This window comes from Macrosteles quadrilineatus, unplaced genomic scaffold, assembly GCF_028750875.1.
Source record: "Macrosteles quadrilineatus isolate MER2022 unplaced genomic scaffold, UCM_ALF_1.0 Scaffold_1__1_contigs__length_201487025, whole genome shotgun sequence".
NCBI classification, from domain to species: domain Eukaryota; kingdom Metazoa; phylum Arthropoda; class Insecta; order Hemiptera; family Cicadellidae; genus Macrosteles; species Macrosteles quadrilineatus.
In genome coordinates, this window is record NW_026542594.1 from 199,451,601 (window position 1) to 199,474,621 (window position 23,021).

A 23,021-nucleotide genomic window follows, 5' to 3' on the forward strand; every position below is an offset into this window, starting at 1 on the left:
CACCGCGTAGGCCAATCAGAAGCGTCCGTTCGCTCATGCGCACACCGCTTTAGCTCCGCCCCTAACGTCCTATAGGCGCCACTTTAGCTTAGCGCTAGCCGTCACATGTCAACAATCAACATTCAATTTGGATTTAGTAGTCTAGTTAGTTTCGTTTCGTCCGGCAAGTCCTCTGTCGGGAGCCCTGTGTTCGACTGTTCGTTTTCGTTCGACATAGAGAAGGATTGGCTGTATACACCGTTTTAAAGTAAGTTTAGACTCTTTTAATAAAATTTGCTAAGTTAAGCTGTCATTGATGATGGTGCAATTTCTACGTCAACGTCGTGAACAACAATAATCAAGGAATCGTCATGTTTAGCTGTTTACTCATATTGTATTGTTTGTCCCGTGAACTCATGTTCACTATAACCAAGTTTTAAAGCTATAAAGGTACTTCCACACTTGACGAACAAAGTTCGCATAACAAATTTTATATAATTTGCCTGGATATTTTAAACAAATACATTAGAGATGATAGTTATCTCCACTCAAGGTAATTCAAAGTAAGCCAAAAGAACTCAAGGTAACTGCTAATCTATCTTTCATACTACGGCAATTGGTTCACGACAAAACGTATATTTTTTTAATTCAGTAGGCCCTACCTATTATAATCTTACGATAAATTCAAAATCAGAGTTCCACGATATTCAAGTGAAGTTGGATAATGATAATTGGCAACTAGCTACCAAGTCCGATCTGAAGTGCTGCTCTCTATATATTCATATCAATATCGTCTTCATACTGTCTCTGTCATCACCGATGACGTCATTGATTCATTGATACGATGTAATATGCAGCAGAAACAAGAAGCAAGTAAAAGCCGACGCCTACGCAAATCCATCTTCACTCGAAAACCTAAAAACTTAGTTTACAGCGAACACCATATTTTGTCCGTCGAACAGCGTAAACAATGTTCAGCAAACATTCTGCGAACGTTTTTACGTAGTTCGGCGTACAAAACCTACATGTTCGTCGCGAACGTTCACCAAGTGTCGACGCATCTTAGTGAAATATAAAGTAATTAATTATTTATGGCTATGGCTTAGGTACCTAATTAGCTGATTTATTGAATTTTATCAATTAATCAATACAATATTTACATTTCACTAACTTTTAGGCTTTTGAACAAACTTGTCATAGATCCATTCAACATGTTAATATTCAAAGGAATCTAGTGTGTATAAATTAGTTTTTCCCTTCACTGAGAAGACATATATTTTTGTCGTTTTACATTATGTTATTACCTAGTCTTTGGTACTACCAGTACAAAGCTTTAAGTTTCGAAGGTGCTAATATTTTGTTTTACATTTGTCTCTAGCCTAACATTTACCTACGGTTTTCATATAGCTTGCGACAAATCTATGGGGTGTTTTAATTGATATTTGACATATAGATGGATTTGTTTGTATATTTAGCATTGCTCCTTTGTACAAATTAAGATTCTTCTGGAATTTTGAAGCTTCTTTACTGATGCAATTTATTTTTGCATAAAGAATAGCATATTGCACTATGAACAATTAATTCCGCCATATTTCAATTGTTTCCTAAATATCTACTTTTGAATTGTCTATAAAAAGTATAAAGCCGATTAAAAATAGGAACGGAATTTGTTTTGAAATGTTGTGGGATAATTACGTGCAAAACATGGCTTATCTCTTTGATTCGACCGTGAGAAAGAAGCCAATCGCCTGGTTACATCCGTTGTTCTGAAAATATATCTTTTATCTCTTTGAACATGTGTGGACGAGCAGAACATCTTTCATTATCTCAACAATGGGTATGGATACTTTTGGCTATAAAATACAACACCGTTCAGTAACGTGGTATACAGGGTGTTCAAAAAAGACGGGGAAATAATTTATTTTGTGATTACATACCCTGTGACGGAATTTACTGAAAAGTATAAACATAATATCCTATCTCGTTTCGTCAAGAGTATGTTTGTTTGTGATATGTACTAAAACACTTATATAACTCCTCGCCTTTCTCGTTTTTGACCATCAAAACACAAACATTTCCCAATTCTCTAGAAAATTCCAAAAAGCTTAAAAAGACAAATAATTTAGTATATTGAAGTGTTTTTTGTGCAGTTATTGGTTACGGAGAGTAAAAAAATTGTAAATTTTAAATTCCCATGTTATTCTTATAGAGAATATTGTAAAATGCAGTGTGAATGTTTCTAGTTTGCTCATTTATAGATATATTTTGATAAATTTTGGCAAATTTATTTATTTTGTGCATGAAACTTTCTTTTTAGGGAAATAATTAGAGGACGAGGCCCTGGGGCCCTTTAAAGTTTCGTATTTCTCCATAAGATTAACATGGGAAACAAATATTGTTATGAAACTCCAGCTGTTGTCAGAAATTAAAAGTGAGAAGGACATAAAAATGTTAATTGTAAACAGTCAATAAGTTTGCTAATTTAACAGTTATTTTGCTACAAACATTTACTTACTTGGTTGAAATGAAATATTTACTATTTGAATATGGGTTGACGTAAATATTGCAATGGAAAAAACGAGAGCCTGGATAAATTGATATACTAAAACCAAAACTGAATTAACACTGTTCTGCATTTCTTAGTAATCATTGAACGAGCCGATTTGCAAACTATAGAAACATAGGAAAGTCATAGAACACCACCAAGGAGAAGAAATAGAAATAATGTGTTTATATATATATATATATATGTATATTTATAATCGTTATTATGGACAATCTAATTTGGCTATTAATGCGGCTATGTGTAGAAGATCAGCTTTTAAAAATAATCAGATAGGCCTATTTACAAGAAATGTTGATTATATCGATCTGTCATGTACATCATGAGTATTCCACAATCTTGAGTCAAATCTTTTAAAGTCATTAAAAATTATGACTGTTATTTGTTTTAAAATAATGCCTGTAATACTTAGCAATTGCTCGATTCCGAGCAACAGGGGCACTAGTACTTATTTAATACGCAAGCAGGATTTTTGTGACAATTACTCCTCCGAAACTACTGAACCAATTGACATGTTTTTGGTGTCATTGGAAAGAACGTAACGTGAAGTTGTGCAGGAAACATTCTTTTAAGGGAAAATAATTAGAGAGTGAGACCCTGGGGCCCTTTTAAGATTCGTATTCCTCCATAAGATTAACATGGGAAACAAACATTGTTAATTGTTATGAAACTCCAGCTGTTGTCAGAAATTAAAAGTGAGAAGAAGAACATATGTTAATTGTAAAATTGTGACAGAGAGGTTATGCAGAAAATCAGGTTGTTAATCTAAATATATAAAAGGCAAAGCCCTCACTGACTCACTGACTGACTCACTCACTCACTCATCACTAATTCTCCCACTTCCCATTTAACCTAGGAAGCTGAAATTCGGTACACCGATTATTTGGGCATTAAATAAGAAAACTAAGTAGTTTTTATTCTGATCGGGCTTTCGGGATCCGCCCCAGTGGCTCTGGAGTTTCCCATGTTAACCTTATGAATTTTCACATTTAAAAGGAATTAAAGAATCTTAACAGCTGTTTCAATTAAACATGTTGGTTCTGTTCTATGATTTTAAATAGCATTAAAGTTACAAGGATTACCAACAGGGCGCAGCATTATTATTTTTTTATTTTTTATTTATGACAACACCTAATTTGCAACCAAAAGGTGAGTTAGCGTAGCGAACGAGCTCCAACCTAAAGGTGAGTGAGCGTAGCGAACAAACTTCAACCAGGACGTGATTGAGCCATGCGAATACTTATGAAGTTAAACGGGGCAAAGCCCGCAGGTACAGCTAGTGGTTATTATATTTGGTGCTATTCAAATTAAAACTGAAATTTGTAAACGCACTGGCGACAATGGGTGATACCATGCAGACTACATTATCATTGACAAAGCATGGACAACCTATTGCGGCTATAAGTGGGAAACATTTCTACAATACACTTAAAGCCAGATCGGCTTTTGAAAAATTATAAAATATTTACAAGAAATTTTGATTATATTTAACTGTTAAGTACATTGTGAGTATTATCATAAGTTACGTAATGTTTGAGTTGACTCTTTTAAACTCATCGGAATTCATGACTTACATATTTTGTTCTTAAATAAGATATTTGTTTTTAAATAACTCCTTTACTTCTTTGCGATTGCTCGGTTTCGAGCAACATGTACACTAGTTATACTAAAAACACACACTTTATTAGAGCCTCCTTGTAGCAGCAAACGTAGGTACTCGTTTAACCTAAAGTTATTTAAATACATTTAAATTGTACATCAATTCAGGCAAATGGAAATTCGCTTTGTCTGCAGGTTTGCTGCAGCGGGGGTATTTGTTACTTCTGTTCGTACTGTACCTGTCAAACTGTAAAGAAAGGTTTTGCAGTTCGGAATAATGATCGTTCTTTTATTCATTCATATCTTACATTTACAGTAAATCATGGTATGGTTGTACTGCTACCTAGTGTTATCATTATCTTCTTCGTGTTACAATGATTTGCACTCTGTAGCTACATTTCGTTGTTAGTTATTTAATTTCAAATTTCGTTGGTATTAAATTATTGTTTAAACGTGTTTGATGAGAATACTGATTTTGTTTATTATCCGTAATAGATGTAAAAACTGTGATAGTGTCTGACTTCGATAAATCTTTTGTAGAAATTATGTTACACAATATGGGCATATAATGAATTTATTTATTATATCACAAGATTTAGATATTAGATTTATCTTGCTACCAAATTTCCTACCACTTTCTTCTTGAAAAATGATCTAATCGAACTACATACATGACAAATTGGTTTCATGGTTTCATTCAACATACATATTTCATCACATAACAAAGTTCCTTCACATTGTAATTCAGCTGTGTGAAAACAAAGCCATCAAACTCCATTATTCATGACTTCACAAGTCAAAGAGACTTCAACAAGTTGCCTAGAGATAGCACGCTATACCACGCAGCTGATAAGATTCTTATCAGTTCCAGTGCACCGATGATCGCGCGGACGGTCCATGTTCTTATCACTTTTTTCCTCAACTACACCAATCACCAATCAGTCAGTACTTGGTCGTTTGTCCGTCTCGTTCTTTTGCACGTCTTGAGGAGGTAGGCCATGTATGCTAGTTTTTATACCAGTTTTATTAGATTTAATTCAGATTTAACGTGTTCAATTGTTGTTTAGGTTGTGGAAATCTTATGAATTACTCCAAGAGTCCATCACGTTGGAAAAATTAGTTTTGCGATGTAATATAATACAATATATTCTATTACACATATTTTAGACAGTTTTAAGACTTAACTGTTATGCTAAACCAATTTACATTTAGATACATTTTTCCGCTGAGTATGTAGATTCTTAATTTTTCAAACGATGGTGTTGCAAATTCTGTATGACCGAACAAATTTGAAAATTTAAATTATTGATCGTAAAAAGTTTGTAATTTTTCTTTTACTTTGCCCACATAATTATTTACAAAAGGGTGTTTTTTAAGTACCTAAAACAAATGTCTCTAATATGCACAATTTCATTTTTACGACTTTTCAATACCTCGGTATGATATTTTCTACATCAATACCCATTTTATTCAATGTAGGTTTCATTTGAATTTTAATAAAGCAGGTGTACTAGATTTGCAGCTACAATTCAAAATTTATTATTTTATCACTTCAGTATTTACTAATCAACATTCAAACGTTGATATGGGTTGTCGTTACGCTTAATTAATTTTACAGTAACTTTAACTATTTTGGGGGATTTTAAATTCTTAATCAAATAATTTGAATTAGAAAGAGAGGTTAAGAATAAAAGACTCAATTATACAAAATATTTTTAGTTGAACACTTTTTTTATCAACCAGTATTCCTGGAAGCGAATTCCACAGACGAATTAAAATATCATTGTAGAATTCAACAATGCACAGCTAGGCTGGGGAAATACCAGGTTTATCAAATGAAACGCGCACTGTTTCCAACATAACTTATACGATAATAAAAGTAGGTGCGATAAGATATCTAAACCAAGGAACTTTAACCAACGCGGCTGTGTCATGTTTCCTGTTTGGACACGTAATTTGTGATATGTGAATGAAGGGGGTAAAATATCTCACATTATTGCGTTAGTTGGAAACGTTGGAAATAACGCTTAAACACAAGTCAAAACTAGAGTTGAATTGAAGTATTGAAATGTCTTCAAAAACTATGTTCCAGTGACAAAGAACCAACGATCACATTATTTGATCTTGCAAAGAACGTAATAATATTATACCTTTATTACTAGAGTTTCATTATTTGTATAAGTTACACAATCTTTTTTTATTTCCAGTTCCCATGATATGGGAAACCCATAATATGGGAAACCTATCCTATAATATTATTATATTACAAAATAAGTTACACTCAAACTGGCAGTTGCTGTTCAACGGTAGTTGTGTGTTGTTGTTTCGCAAACCTGGGTACTCGTTAAACGTAATGTTATTGTAATGGATTTCATTATATCAATCAATTATATAAGGTATGGAGACACCACTATGTGCGTATTTTAACCCAAATATGAGTGAAAGATGAGTGTAGGATGAGTGGCGTGATATTAGTGACTAAGACCGACATGTTCCTTAGACACAGCTGTTAATTAATAGCCCATGCAGTCAATGACAACTAAGAGTGGAATCCGAACCACATTTTCCCTTGTAATTAACGAATTGGTCTAATTTTCAGGATAGTACTGTGGACAGTCGTAGTACTCACTAGTTTCTTGGACGTTAATCCACACCAGGGAGCATCGCATCCACAGTGCATGCTTATATCATAAATATTAACAATTCGTGACCTCCTAGTAGCACGCCACCATCCAGTCATTGAAAATCAGGCAAATTGAAATTCGCTCAGTCTGCGGCGGGAGTATTTTCTAATTTCACACCCTTGTTACAGTTGGTGGTATCAGGATGGCCAGTGAGGAAATCACTCCGACTTCGTCTCACCCCGCCCTGGAGTCGGTCACCATGACCCTACACAAGGCAGACCTCTGGAGACAGTTCCACCAGCACGGCACGGAAATGATCATCACCAAAACTGGAAGGTAGGCCCTGGAGAATATGCTTTCCATTTTTATCTGTGCGAACTGTTTTTTAACTAGTCTCTAGCTATGTTTTTCACATTACCACAGGTTGCGGCATTACCACTCAAATACATTGGTGATTAGTTGGATTTGAACCCGGGACCTCTGGAATCGAAATACCAAATGTTTAGTCTAAACCCTTTTTCGATCCGCGCTCTATTACTATACTAGGTTTCTCCCCAGAACCTAATCTTGCGATAATAAAACCGTAATGCTATAGTTATAAGATTTCGTTATTTGTTTCTTAACTTCTTTCGCTTGTAAATGACAAGATGTATATAATATACTATATATATAGTATGTATCGTGTTTATTGATCAAATCCATATAACTTTACAGGATATTACATATTTAATGCCATGAATAGCTAAAAAATTACATGTATAAGATTACATAAGATTTACTCTAAAAAAATAAAATTTAGTCTACGTCAGCACCCTTTTGGATAAAAATTCACGTTAAAGTAGGATGCAGATTTTACAACATAGGTACCCGTGCTCAAATTGTGCTATACCATAAACTGTTTCATCTAATGTTTACTATCTGACTGAAAATTCGTCTCTCCACTAGATCATACGCTTTAAAATGACACTTAAATCGAAAAGGTCGGCTCAGTAGGACGTGCAGGACGTGCGGAAAAGGAATGTTACACAGAAAAACCCTTAGTCAATGATACAACGAGTAGAATACATATAGATGGATACAAATATTTTTTTTTAATATGAGAGGGATTTACATGGTGAATTGGAATTCCCAAACTGCACAGTATTGAAAAACTTTCATTCTCCTCAAATTTCAGTTACGTATTGCAGTTGTGAAACTAACATTGACAATCTGCCATCTTGTTGGCGACGGCTGCACTTTTGGATCTGCCTAAATGGTGTTGGTGCCGTGGTGTTAATTGTTGCACTCAAACCCATTATATTTATGGTGCCAGTGCCGAGACAGTCTACTGTTTAAAGTGTTTGAGGGATTCTGGGATGTGTGAAATTTGCTTTCAACAGTCCACTATGGCGCCTACGTCGGCGCCGCTGATACTTGACTAATTGTAGTACCTTGTCGCCTGCCTTCTGTTGTTTTAGCGAAAACCATTTATTTTCAGGCGACGCGATTTTCAATTCGCACCGTCATGTTTTTGTTAATTTTCAGTTTTTGTATTTTGACCTTCCCAACAATGGGTCTGCTTGTTTAGGTTCGCATTAGCTTAATTAATAGATTTACTTAAGGGATTTCCTTAATGTTACTTTCTATTTGCAGTTATGTTAGGAAATTATTGGTAAAAACTAAAAGTCGAATAGTTTAGATGCGCTCTTTGCTCTTTACGAAATTTGCGGGTACGTTTTTAAGTCATAAGTCCTTTAATCAGCCAAATAGGAAAAATGCATAGTTACGTCCAAAACATAATTAAATATTTACATGAACCAAAACATCTCGTATCTGAACTATCAAATAAGCTACTGTATTTATACTAGCAGTTCTGGGGAAAAGAAATTCACAAACGCTGCAGAAGTCGTTATCCGGTAAAAATTCTTTAGGATTTTCTGATACAGTATCTTCGGTCTCTAGAGAAAGAGGAAGGTGATTTAAAAGCTTGACGGCATTGTATTGAAAATTCTGTTGGAAGAATGACGTTGAGTGTTCGGAATTGAAAGGTCGGGAGAATTATGAAATGGATATCTGTTGTTTAGTTATAAACAAAAAGAAGATATTTTTCTAGCGAAGGATAATGTTTCGAAAATGTATTGTAGAAGTTGATAAGAACACGTTTATATATTGCTGAATTATGTTCATTTTAGGATAGTATATAGTTTCAGATCCTAATTAATTGTACGGGTAGCTGAGTGGTTAATGCTCGCTTTCAAACACGAGGGATGCTGGTTCGATTCCAGAACAAGATTAAATCTTTGGGTCATCAATTAATGATACCTAACTACAAAGGTCAAAGTCATATAACCGTCTGAAATTTAGGCTGTTTAAAAAACATGAAATATGACAATGTTTGAATAGACAAAATACAGTTAAATCAAATAAGTTGGCTGCAGCTAGTTCATGTAGATTATCTACTTAACGAACTTAGTCAATGGTACTGTATAGTTTGTAGTTGGTTGTATAGTTCATACTGTATAGTTTGCTTCAAACTTGTCTAGTATCACCGAAATTACATGCTAAAAAACTTAGCAATTAGAAAATTAAACGGTCGACGGTTAATGCTGTGTTATTTGACAATTAATTGTTTGTGAATGTGAATATTTAGCCATGTCAACTTGTTTACATTTACAGTAAATACAGTAGCCTTGAATATTTTAGTAAATGTTGTTCAAGTTTTTTCTGCACTAGAACATAAAATTGTTTATATAACACAATGTATCTGTACGCAAGGACCAAGTAAATTGTTCTCATACAGTATGGATTACTAAAACTTTCAACGAACAAATTGTTACATAGATTTTTTATGAAGGAGAGATATAAGAACAAAACCGTAACAATATGAGGACTAGGCTTATCAATTAGCGATAACGTACATCACAGGATTATCATTCACCAACTCAATATCAATATCATTAAAAAAATGTTCACTGGAATCTTACTTTTTAAATTCCTTGAGTTATCGCATACTGCTCAGTTGGAAATACAGATAACTTTAGATACCGTTAATGAAGTATTCTTTACAAAAAATGCTTCTTTCAGAAATTTCTCTACAAATATTTACCCGTTATCACACTTGACTAACGAATGACTTTTGGGTCAATAAAGTAGGCCTATTTAAATACACAAATGAATCCAGAAAATATCCAAAGCATGGCATTTGTTCATAAGTTCATAAAGGGGCTTTTGCGTTTGCCTTGCATTTTAATAATGCTGTCATTGCTTGCAAAATAATCTTGTCATATTTTGGGAAGATTTCCAACCTTTTAATCCGTTACCCTAGGCGTTTCAAAGTTACGTTACCGTGATAAATCTAATGTTATTTTTACAAGCCGGTCTTCATGGTAGCAGTAGGAAAATTACAATGTTTACATTACGTATTGTAGTGTTTACAGCTATTTCTTTATTGTTTGCTTTCTCAGGTGGGCTAAACTGATAAAGTTATAAAGGGCTAATAATCTGGTCCAGTTATCATTTATATTATCAATAATTGTCTAAATGGTGACGACACCTATGTGATTATTTGAACCCAAATATGAGTGAAGGATGAGTGTAGGATTGACTGTGATGCCTGCCTTTGTAGCTTTGTTACTGACTAAAGATCAGCTGTTTTATTAGTTTGGACCATTTTAAAGTCCAATGATCAAGAACAGCTGGGTCCAGTTTCGAACCGTAAAAACACTACAAACCTTTCGCTCTCAACTGATAATTATTAGATTGATGCCACTCCTAATTAATTGACAATATTGCAAACATGTCGATTGTAGATCCATACCATAAAGAGTGATTAACCAAATAGTGCGTGGAACAAGCAACATATTACCTAGTAATCTTTCACTTCCGGAGACCAGCACCATACTTTGGGAATCGACTAAATACATGTAAAAGAGTGAAAATCAGCCGGGAGGCAAGCTTTAAAATAATTAGGTCACGGGCAGTGACGTCATCAAAATGGCCGATCAGCCAATAATAATAATGTCGCATATCTCAGGAACCACGTAACCGATTTTGACGTATGACATCTTATTTGAAAGGTCTAATCATTATCTACAAAAAAGGTTATTACACCTATAGCGGTTAAACCAACGGTTTCTTTGTATTTTAGAAAATATTAATTTTTTACGCCCCATAAAATGGGTTTTTGCATTTATAATTCGGAAAAATTAAAATGATCAAAATTTACTTTCCACCGTTGAATCCAGCATTAAAAGATGAACAATTTAGTATTTCGAATCATCACTCTATGTATATTGGTTACCGAGATATTGAAAGTAGTAATCACAGAACACTCTGTCCCCCATGTTATCCTTATGGGAAAAATAACATTCTATATCTCAGTTATTTTTTAACGTATCTTAATACAACTTGGTATGTGGTTTCACCTAGTTGAGCTACTTGATAATGACTATAAAATATTTATATTTTACATATACATGGCAGCAAACCTACATACTCATGTCGTTTTCAGCTGCAAACTAAATATTTATATTTGCAAGCAGAAAGTTTGCAGTTGCAAGCTGAAAGTTTTCAGTTGCAAGCTGAATGTTTGCAGTTGCAAGCAGAATGTTTGCAGTTGCAAGCAGAATGTTTGCAGTTGCAAGCAGAATGTTTGCAGTTGCAAGCAGAATGTTTGCAGTTGCAAACTAAATGTTTTCAGTTGACAGCTCAATGTTTTTAGCTGCAAACAGAATTTTTTCAGCTGCAAACTGAAGGTTTTCAATTGCAAGCTGAATGTTTGCAGTTGCAAACTGAATGTTTTCAGAATGCAGCTGAAAACATTCAGCTTACAACTGAAAACATTCAGTTTGCAGCTGAAAACATTGAGCTGTCAACTGAAAACATTTAGTTTGCAGTTGAAAACATTCAGCTTGCAACTACAAACATTCAGTTTGCAGCTGAAAACATTGAGCTGGCAACTGAAAACATTTAGTTTGCAGTTGAAAACATTCAGCTTGCAACTACAAACATTCAGTTTGCAGCTGAAAACATTGAGCTGGCAACTGAAAACATTTAGTTTGCAGTTGAAAACATTCAGCTTGCAACTACAAACATTCAGTTTACAGCTGAAAACATTCAGCTTGCAACTGAAAATTTTCAGCTTGCAACTGAAAATATTCAGTTTCAGACAGCAGGTAATTTCACAAGTACACGTTTTTGATCAGTGATTCGGAGGCTTAACTCAAACAAAATTGTCACAATTGTTGAATAAGAAACGTGATAAAATCCTTATAAACGTGTTGTTTTTGTTTCTTTTGAGTTTACATTTTTCTAGTAATTTTCATATAGGGTTTGACGTCTTTTGTGCTTCTTAAAACATAGTTATTGATCGTTTAGATTTTTAAAGTGGTTACCTGAAGAATATAATATTCATAGTCATTTTATTTTTGGGTAAAAATCTTTTGGGCTTTTCAAAACATAGTTATGGATTGTTTTTTTTGTGGCTACCATACCTGAAGAATAGTATGCATTTCAGGCTTTGGACAGTGGATTCCTCACTTAAACATATTATTACATAGCATTAGGTTCATTTATTTAATCTTTGTATTTAACTGAAGAATAGTATGCGAAATACGGTTTGGCGTCTCTGTTATTTCCCTTAAACAAATTTTAAAAAAAATTATATATTTATTGTATATAATACGTGAAGTAGTTTTTGTTAACACTACTCCTCCCTTATTTGTGGGCCAATTTCAACGTTTGAGGTGTCAAAAGATCCGTCTCAATTTCCAAGAAAAAAACCACGCCTTGATATTATATGCTTGGATGAGAATCTCCCCCAGACAAATTCCGAAAATAATTCAGACGGGGGCACGAACTATTTCAAGACAAGATTAAGTTGCTCTCAATTTGATATAAAATCCACCTACAAAATACTAAAAACTTGCATACTCAGGAAATTTCAAATACTTCGATAATTAATTAAAATTACGCTTAATGTCAAGTTTTGACAGCATATGTTGTATTGAAGTGTTTAAGAAGGCCAAGGTTGGGTAATGTAATATGGGCTAAAACACCAAAGCACCGAGGAATGGTGCTCAGTGACCCGAGGAAAAAGTACTGAGGGAAAGTTATTAGGGAAAAGTGCCCAGGACTTTCGGCCGGGGGCGGATACAGGGTACTTACCCCCACTCTCCAAGCATCTTACGAGTTACGACCCTATAAGGAGCATTCTTTGGGCATTTCGACATGTTGGGCCTCCGGGTCCGAACCCGTCGGTAGGCGCCACCGGTGGGGTATGCACTAGAAGCGTGTTGAGCCCCGGCACCCCCGCACTAGAGGCGTGCTGAGCCCGGTACACCCCAGTACTAGAGGCGTGCTGAGCCTGGTACACCCTGCACTAGAGGCGTCTTGAGTCCCGGCATCAGTTTTATTTCAGTTGAAGTCCCCGGTGGCCAAAAAAGCTGTCTCCCGGGACCATGGATCCGTCTGGAGGGGGATGAAGAGGCCCACCTCCACTATTTAAGAAGAGAAAGAGTTGTCTGGGGGAGACGGCAGTCTGCATCTGCCAACGGAAGGGGCAACACCGACGGTAGCTGCTGCGTTTGGGATAGTAATCCGCCCAGCATTTTCCGAGACAGTGCCAGTTAGAGGACTGCAGGAGCCGTGTCGATAGGACTTCTGTGAGCCACTACGACGGGACAGCGTCAGGAAGGAGAACCAACGTGGGGAACCCAGGACAGCAAAACGGGACAGAGGGGTCTCGAGCCGATCGACCAGACGTCAAGGGACCGCCTAATAGATTGCCCTGGTCTGTGGGGTTTCGAAGTAGAAGTCATTTGTCAATAGTTTTTGTAATCAGTTCTGAGAGTAATAAATGTATCATAATTCCTACAAGTGTTCAGTCAATCTGAGTCCTGAAAACTCCCGAAAAGGTCTAAAGCTGTAAAGTAAGAAAAAGCTGAGAAAGTACAGTACAATGTTCATAAATAATCATGCATAAATATTCGCCATATGAATAATATGGGAAATGAGTATGTAGGTTTGCTGCCATGTAAATGTAAAATATAAATATTTTATAGTCATTATCAAGTAGCTCAACTAGGTGAAACCACATACCAAGTTGTATTAAGATACGTTAAAAAATAACTGAGATATAGAATGTTATTTTTCCCATAAGGATAACATGGGGGACAGAGTGTTCTGTGATTACTACTTTCAATATCTCGGTAACCAATATACATAGAGTGATGATTCGAAATACTAAATTGTTCATCTTTTAATGCTGGATTCAACGGTGGAAAGTAAATTTTGATCATTTTAATTTTTCCGAATTATAAATGCAAAAACCCATTTTATGGGGCGTAAAAAATTAATATTTTCTAAAATACAAAGAAACCGTTGGTTTAACTGCTATAGGTGTAATAACCTTTTTTGTAGATAATGATTAGACCTTTCAAATAAGATGTCATACGTCAAAATCGGTTACGTGGTTCCTGAGATATGCGACATTATTATTATTGGCTGAGCGGCCATTTTGATGACGTCACTGCCCGTGACCTAATTATTTTAAAGCTTGCCTCCCGGCTGATTTTCACTCTTTTACATGTATTTAGTCGATTCCCAAAGTATGGTGCTGGTCTCCGGAAGTGAAAGATTTTTACACTTGTTCCACGCACTAAAACTCAACCAGGACAATCATAATATCAAAAGCTTATTCAAAACTCATGTCTATAAACTGTTTCGTCTTTTGAACAATAGCATAAACATTCACCTGAAGGTAATCGGCTGTTAAAAATTACCATCCACAAGACAAAAACATCTAAACAAGTTGGTCAACAGCACTTCGAAATTTTAAAGCACCCTCTATAAATACTGTAGTACGTTTAAAAAATGTATGCAAAATGTCATCCACTACTTTTTGGAGTAAGCAGCTGATTGACGCTTTTTGTTAAACATCAGCTGTTGAGTTATTGTTTTAAAGGTATGACCAAGTGGAGGATATTAATATGGATTTTTTCATCGCAAACTAATTCCCCATATCATGCACTCTGTCTACGTCTACGGATAAACCTATTAGTGCTTATAAAAACTTCCATATCCAAAAAAACTCCAATCTCAGCAATTAACCCTAAGAAGCCGCCGGAAATGAAGACTGGAGACAGTTTTGTTTACCCGACCTACCACACTCCGACTACTCTGCTCGATTACCGGATAACACGGTAGACAGTAGCTCTGTCGGCGCGTTTATTGTGGTTAAACAGAAGCCGGGGACCCTCAAGTTTGGGGGGGGGGGGGGGTGGCGCCAAAATACTTTCACACTTGGTCGCTACTCGCTACGCTCGGAGTGCCGAGACCTTTTGTAACTAGGATGATGACCTCCCCTTTTAGGCTATTGTTTCCTAGAAACGTAAAATTGATTGGCCCCAAATTGTATTTTAAAGGGTAGTAAATAGGGTCTACTACAGTATCAGACATTGCTGAATGTGTAAAATATGCTTTACGTGCTTGTAGATGTAAATATAAAATATTGATTTTTATAGAGATCTTTACTCCCGTTTTGCTACGAGCGCTTCATAAATTATGGAAATACTGTAGTATTTTGCACGGGTTTTCTCAGGGTTTTAATTTTACAAAAGCAGTCTGGAGGTAACATAAACTAACAACCTAAAATTTACCTTCCTAATTTAACCTAACATTGTTTTGAGAAATAGTTAGGTGTATGAGCGTAGTATCGCTACTACCATACGCTCTATACATTTTATATTCCTTGTGGATTAGCTGACGATAATTTTAAAGTTAGTTCCTTCCGGTTTACGAACACGGTATTTAGTTATTTAATATGTGTTTCTTAATATTTAATCAATATAAAAACTATTTTAAGAGAATAAAACAATTTTTTGATAAATTAAACTATGCGCCGGTATCCAATAAAAACCAACGAAGTTTGATATCACTGTCTGTGTGGTTTACGAAGATGTTTTAGATTGTCTTAGTTAAAACGTTTGTCAAAAACTCAACGGAGGAGCTCGATAACAAGTTAGCAACAAATGTTATAAATAAATAATCTATATAAACTATAATTACGTGTATTACTAACATGTCACTAACTCATACCACAATGTTTTTGCTGTTTACCGAACCACCAAAAGAGTTAAAAGAAGTAGCCATAAATGAGTAATTCGTCGATAAAGTAGGCCTATCATTGCTATGATCGAGAAGAGAAGCTATTCCGCTTCGTGCGTAAACGTCCGAATACATTAAAGAACCAATTGTGCGTACTAGTAAATATTACACCAACACAAATTAACATAAAGTATTTCTGTTTCCTATCGTGTTTAGAATCCTAAAACACTAATACAAAAATTATTTTAACTAATAAATCAAAAGACAAACTAGACCAAAGAAACTGAAATTGATATATTTTGATTTATTGTTCATTTGAAGAAGTGTTGTAATATTTCCTTGAGAAAGGATAAATCATGAGGTACTTGACCATTTCCAAATAGTCTGGCTTATTTTAGCTGTGAGTACATAAGCAGAATAAAAAAAAAAGACGTTGAAAAGAATTGCGCTTTTTTACCCACCTTGCTAAATACCGTCTGAAATTACACTCGTAAAGACTACATAGGAAACTAAAAGGACCTTCACATTCTAGTTCTGTTCCCATTCCATTTCCTCTTTCTCACGTGTCTACTGCGGCGCTACTGATCCAATCTTTGTCCCTTTGGCGGACCTAACTTATAAAGCCCTCGAAATCGAGCCGGACATCGAGATTGCGTCAAATCGAGCAGAATCGACAATCGGCGGACAGCAGCACAGTAGTAGGGACAACTCAAAACGGATTAATGGGTTCTAAAGGGCCGGGGCGGGCGGCTTGTCAAAGGGATGTTTACTTATCTGTTTGGGGCGGGTCAGGCGCCAGCGGCGCTCGCTACGGCGCCTTCGGGAACTAGGATCAGCTGTTAATTAGTCGAGGACATTGGCGCCTTTGTTTTCCCGCCAAAATGACGTCTGTCGGTCATAAAGCCCCGATGTTATCGCTATCTGTCGTCTGCAAGGAGTCCGGCGGCGCGCGGCTACTTTGAGATGGCATCTTCTGTTATTTCAGTAACCGATTCGACAAGCTGTCGTCACTAGCACTCGGGTACAAAGCTGTCTGATGTATGTGTCGGTAGATAGTGATAGTGATGCCGACTGTGGACTGTCACTGTAAAGAATAGCCGTGGGTCGTGGGAGCTACATTGCCTAAAGGGTTGACCACGGATTGGACACTGTTTTTTGAGAGGTTTTTTTTTATTGTAAAAGACGAATTCAGGGCCGATTTACCGAATAGGCAAGGTAGGCACGTATAGGGCGCGAAGCAATTGGCATTTTTGGGGGGCGCCAAAAAATTGGAAAAAATAAAAAAAATTGTGGCCGTTTTTGCATGCGATCGCGGTAAATCCCTTGCGGCCGTGAAGACACCTCAGTCTCCCACAATCGCGGCAAGATGTTAATTATTTACCGCGGTTGTATATACGTCATCATCGTCCGTCTCCCGCGATCGCGTCAAAGTTCTGACTATTTCCAGCGGATGTGTGGACATAATTATCGTCTTCCTTGATCGCGGCAATATATGAACACATCCCGCGGTCGTGATGAGATTATCACCGTCTACCGCGAATGAGGCAAAATTGTAATCTTTTCCCGGGGTCGTGTGGACATTATCATCTTCTTGCGTGATCACGATAAAATTCTGATAATCCCTCACAGCCGTGAAGACATCATCGCCTCCCGTGGTCGTGAGGCATTGTCATCCTCTCCCGCCATTGCGGCAAATGGTAATCATCTCCCGCGGTTGTTTGGAGATAGTCATCGTCTTTCACGAATGAGGCAAATTTCTGATCTTTCCCGTGGTTGAGTGGACATTATCATCGTCTTACGCGATTGCGGTAAAATTCTGATCATCCCTCGCAGCCGTGTAGAGTAGACATCATTATTGTAACTCCCGTGATCCTGTAGACATCTCAATCGTCCCCCGCTGTCGTGAAGACATCATATAATCGTCTCCCTCGGTCGTGAAGACATCGTAATCGTCTCCCGCGATCGTGAAGACATCGTAATCGTCTCCCGCGATCGTGAAGACATCGTAATCGTCTCCGCGCGATCGTGAAGACATCGTAATCGTCTCCCGCGATCGTGAAGACATCGTAATCGTCTCCGCGCGATCGTGAAGACATCGTAATCGTCTCCGCGCGATCGTGAAGACATCGTAATCGTCTCCGCGCGATCGTGAAGACATCGTAATCGTCTCCGCGCGATCGTGAAGACATCGTAATCGTCTCCTGCGGTCGTGAAGACATCGTAATCGTCTCCCGCTGTCGTGAAGACATCGTAATTGTCTCCCGCGATTACGGCAAAATGTTAATAATATCCCGCAGTTATGTGGATATCATTATCGTCTTCCGCGATCGTGGCAAATTTCTGACTGTGTTCCGCGCGATCGCGGTAAAATCATGATCATATCCCATGGTCGTTTAGACATTATCATCGTATCATGCGATCGCGGCAATATTCTGATTATCCTACACGGCTCTGTGGATCTCATTATCGTATTGCGCGATCGCGGTAAAATCATGATCATATCCCGCGGTCGTTTGGATATTATTATCATCTCAAGCGATCGCGGTAAAGTTCTGATCATCCCTCGAGGCCTTGTGGAGACATATTATCGTCTCCCGTCTCCCGTGGTCACGGAAACGTCACTGTTGTAAATTGACAATTCCAGGTAGAAATAGAAAATTAACACATAATTCCTGGTCAAAAAAATTCACGCTTAGTTTCCGGATTTCCCGGTTGGTGGTCACCCTGTTATATATTGCAAAGGGGCGCTACTATTAGTTGTGCCTAGGGCGCTGACATGGTCAAAAACGGGCCTGGACGAATTTACAAGTAGGCCTATATTGAAGTGGAGGGATTTTAAAGTAAATTACCTTCGGTGGCTGGATAAAGAAAACTTGGATGATACCCTCTCCACTTGTTTTCATAATGAAATCAGACTCATACAAAATCAGAAAATGTTTTAAAAAACATAGATTGGATAATTACTTACCCATAAACATAACTTTTTCTATACAGGTTGATACAAATTTCTGAGTATCTCAGCTGATGTAGACCTATGTGAATGTGTTAAAAGACATATTACAAAAACCTCAATTCATGTCTTCAAGTAAAGTAATACCCCTATAGGTCTACTATGTATACTCAATGCTCGATTTAGGGGGGAACGGAGTTCCGGTACCTCTCTTTCGGAAAGATAAAATATTGGCATAAATATATACAAATTGCATTAAATAGGTTATATTTCCAGGACCTCATTTTTTACAAAATGAGCACTGTATATACGAAACGTCTTAATATGTATTAAAAGATAAGTTTTAGAAAAGAGGTTATTGACAAAAAAAGTTACATCCCAAAAATAGCAACACATTGAACAAACATGGATTATAAATCGGATCGGTTAAATTGAAAAATTAGACTGATTTAAGATTGAGTTGAATGAAAAAAATACATGGATTAATTAACAGTTTTACTTTTCTATTCAAATTTACTTATTTACATATTGTTTTACGATTAAGAGTTTTTGAAGCAAATTCCTCTCTTCCTTGCAGTAGATTCGGAGTCTCTCACACATCTATTTACATTATAATCCATTCTCTTTGGCTGATTACCAATAGGTAGTGAGGCTTATTGGTTAATGTCTTTTCTAGGAAGCCGCTACTGGTCATCACCTAGCTCACGTTAGCTCAGAAAAGAATTCTTGATGCTCATTCTACTCAACTCTTTACACCAACTGGTTGATTAAATTATATGTGAACAACAGGGTTTGCTTAGCTGACCACTGTGGGTTAAGGTTTAATTCCCTTACAATATTAACAATCCACTAAGAAATTCTCAAACTGAACGTTTTCCCAGGAGGATGTTCCCTTACCTCCGTCTGCAAGTTAACGGCCTCAACCCCAACGCTCGCTACTTCCTTGTGCTGGAGCTCGCCCCCGCTAGTGAGTTCCGCTACAAGTTCAGCAGCGGGGGCAGTTGGATGACGGTGGGGACTGCCGAGCCCCAGATGCCGTCCAGTGCTAGGGTCTATATACACCCTGACTCCCCCGCCACAGCGGCACACTGGAGCGGACAACAGGTGTTGTTCAACAGGGTCAAACTCACCAACAACAACCTCGACCGTTCCGGCAATGTAAGTTGATTCAGTGGACAGTGACTGTAATATTTGGTGTGTTGTTTTTTCATTGTGACAACAACGTGAAAACAACAATGTTGGGTATTTTTAAAGAGTCTTCTTCACCCCTGCAAAAAACACTAAAAACATGCCTCGGAAGTTCTTTTTTTCTGATGGAATTGGTAAAGATCTGATGTTACAATTCAACTACAGTAGACTCCCTCTTATCCTCGGGACCGAGGCTAGTCCGGATAACGATTTTTCGGTTAAACCGATGTTCCCAAAAACTCATTAACTACCGTACTGATTTTGATTTGACTTGACTTAACCAATAACCTCATTTTAAAGTAATCTAGCAAATCACAATTCACAATCAATTATGAATTTTGATTTGAAGGAGAAAATATGTTACATACATGCTTAGGTAATTAACAAAACGTTAACCTTATAACGTTATAACATGATTGTTTCACAGACAAATATTTGTTTTGTTTACTAATGTGCTTTTTTCCCCAGATTGTTCTCAACTCCATGCACAAGTACGTTCCCACTGTACACGTGATCATGGCCACAGACGTGCTCGCTCTTCACTGGAGTCCACGAGCCACATTTGTGTTTCCTACGACTGAGTTCATGGCAGTCACTGCCTACCAGGTGAGCAGATATTTTTTGACTTTGTTGATATCGTCTTGGGATTTGAGTATGTCTCGGATTATTGTTCCAACAAATGCTTGAAAATTGTATGCGATTGAACATGTAGATGAAATTCTAAAACTGTAATTTTTTACAAAAATACTTGTGTGGTCTAATAGAACACATGATAACTACCTTTTGCATTAAAAAGTTTTGTTTGGATTGTAAAAAAAAGCAAGGAGCTCAACAAATAGAATTTGAAAGTTAATGGTAAACATTTGTGACCCAATTTAAAGCAATTTTCATCTTTCCTTAGTCTCAAAGTTATAGAGAATTTTGAATTTTTGTACTCTCAATTCTCTTGTACTCTCTCTCTTTGAGTTTTGTCACTCTTAATTCTGTAAATTTCATATAATATACCGTTTTACATTTACACTGTATTTAATCCATGTATTATTTTCCAGAATGAAAAGGTAACGAAATTGAAGATCGACAATAATCCGTTTGCCAAAGGCTTCAGAGAAGGAGGGGACGGAGTCTTCCGATCAAAGAAGCGCAAAGCTGAACAACAAGCCAAAGAGGATGAAAGTACGTAATTGCAATTAACACAGGAAATAGCTGTTTTTAAAATTGCAGCATTGCTTAGCTACAGTCTCCTTCAAAGATTGTTTACGTATTTCACATGCCAAAAAAATTGTAGGAATATTAGGCTTCATTAAAAGATAATGGAGTTTGATTCCTGATCAAACCTCATATTTATAAATGATTTTCTTGAAACATCATCATTACGATTCTGTGTCTTTAGTTGAGAGTCGGCAGGACTGCCACTGCCGGCCATCTTGGATTTTCTGCCCATAATGGCAATGATAATGGTTGAAGCATATTACGGCATTGTTTATTAAGATAAAAAGTTGCAAAATATCTAATTTTAAAGCTATTGAAATTTTATTTTTTTGTACTGATAACTCACTACTTCTCGACACTAATCAAAATATACTAAACAATATTTTCAAATCAGCTGGTATTATTGGATTTGGCAACACCGCACTGTCCTCATTGGCTCCTTCGAATTCACGTGGTAAATAGACTCCTCCCTCAACTGCAGACTCTCGTTGAACGTACTGTAATACTGGACCTGTAACCTTTTCACGACTTCCTTTAGGTATCATAAGATATTTGTATAAGATTTTAAATTAACAATCTATCCATTTTCAGGACTCAAGAAAACTTGTGCTAAGCAAGAGTTGGAGAGGTCCACAGATGACAGTGGTGTCTCGTCCATGGGTTCCCCCACCCCTCCCACCACTACGACTCCCGTCACTTCACAACTTGACAGATACTCGCCTCAGCTGCCGCCGAGGTTCATGATACCCGACATGAATCCTTACTTTCATCCGTCTCTTTGGCACTACCCATATTTTCTCCCACCTCCACCCCCTCTATTTCACTCCCCCTACTACGCACACCTTCTTCCCCCCCTCACTCCAAACATCGAGCCTTACGAGTCTTTCCTGATGGATCTGAGAGTCAAGAAGGAAACCATCACAATCACAAACCAGTAAAGTGTATTTGTTTTTTTCATTTGTTACCAAAGAAGTTGTTTTTGTTAATTTTTCATGTATATAATTTATTTAGTATTTTGTTACAAAGGAGAAATTTAGTTCCTCGCAATAGAATAAGTTATTAGTAATTTATACTAAGGTTATTTAGTTCCTCTTTTTGACGTGTGTGTAATATGTAAAAAATCAATTTTGTTACTAAGGTTATTTATATCACGTTGTAAGTGATTTGTATAGATGTTGATATTCGAGTGTACAGTTTTGTAATATTTGTTTTGTTTTTTAGAATTAGAGGAGAAGTTTTTGTTACTGAGTTTTATTGCTCCTTCCTTTTTGTGCTAATTTATATATACACCTAGATCAAAAGGTCTACAGTAGACCCCCTCAAGATTCAAGATTCAAGATCTTTATTTGTCATTAAGCAATACAAGTATTACAATAGACATCGTCAAAGTTTTTTTCTTTTTTTTTCTAATAATACATACAGTTAATTTCCTGTTAGAGTAGGCCTAACAGCAAGAATGCACCAAGTGAGTAGCAATCACTCTTTAAAAAAATAACAGTTAAACATAATTAACTCTAAAATAAATCATATCCAGACTCCTCGGGACCGAGGCCAGTCTGGATAACGGGTTTTCCGGTTAAACCGACATCCCCAAAAACTTGTTATGTAACACAAATATTTGACTTTAATTTAGGAGAGCATTGTATTTAGACACGTGATCACTGGTCTCAAATATTTCCCACGAGAACAGTCGTTTCAGTACCGCCCACTTCCTGCCGATCTAGTCCGGTTAAACCGATGTGCTGATAAAAATTGTCCGGTTAAAGAGATGTCATTTCCGCCGAGTGTAGTCCGGTTAAACCGATTCCCGGTTAAAAGGTGTCCG

The 23,021-nt window shown here is 36.7% G+C and overlaps 1 protein-coding gene across 2 annotated transcripts; it reads left to right on the forward strand.

The window, feature by feature from the left end:
* The first annotated feature begins 109 nt into the window (after nt 1-109).
* On the forward strand, nt 110-22,417 carry LOC128983502 (T-box transcription factor mls-1-like). Of its 2 annotated transcripts, none has more exons than XM_054402801.1 (6): nt 110-247; nt 6,954-7,101; nt 19,681-19,957; nt 20,456-20,593; nt 21,037-21,160; nt 21,788-22,417. In XM_054402801.1, exons 2-6 carry the CDS (start codon nt 6,968-6,970, stop codon nt 22,132-22,134), a joined length of 1,020 nt encoding a protein of 339 aa, XP_054258776.1. In that variant the 5' UTR covers nt 110-247; nt 6,954-6,967; the 3' UTR covers nt 22,135-22,417. The 2 variants fall into 2 exon arrangements, with proteins under 2 accessions (XP_054258776.1, XP_054258775.1); XM_054402800.1 differs by lacking the exon at nt 110-247 and adding an exon at nt 5,018-5,132.
* Nucleotides 22,418-23,021: the final 604 nt, after the last annotated feature.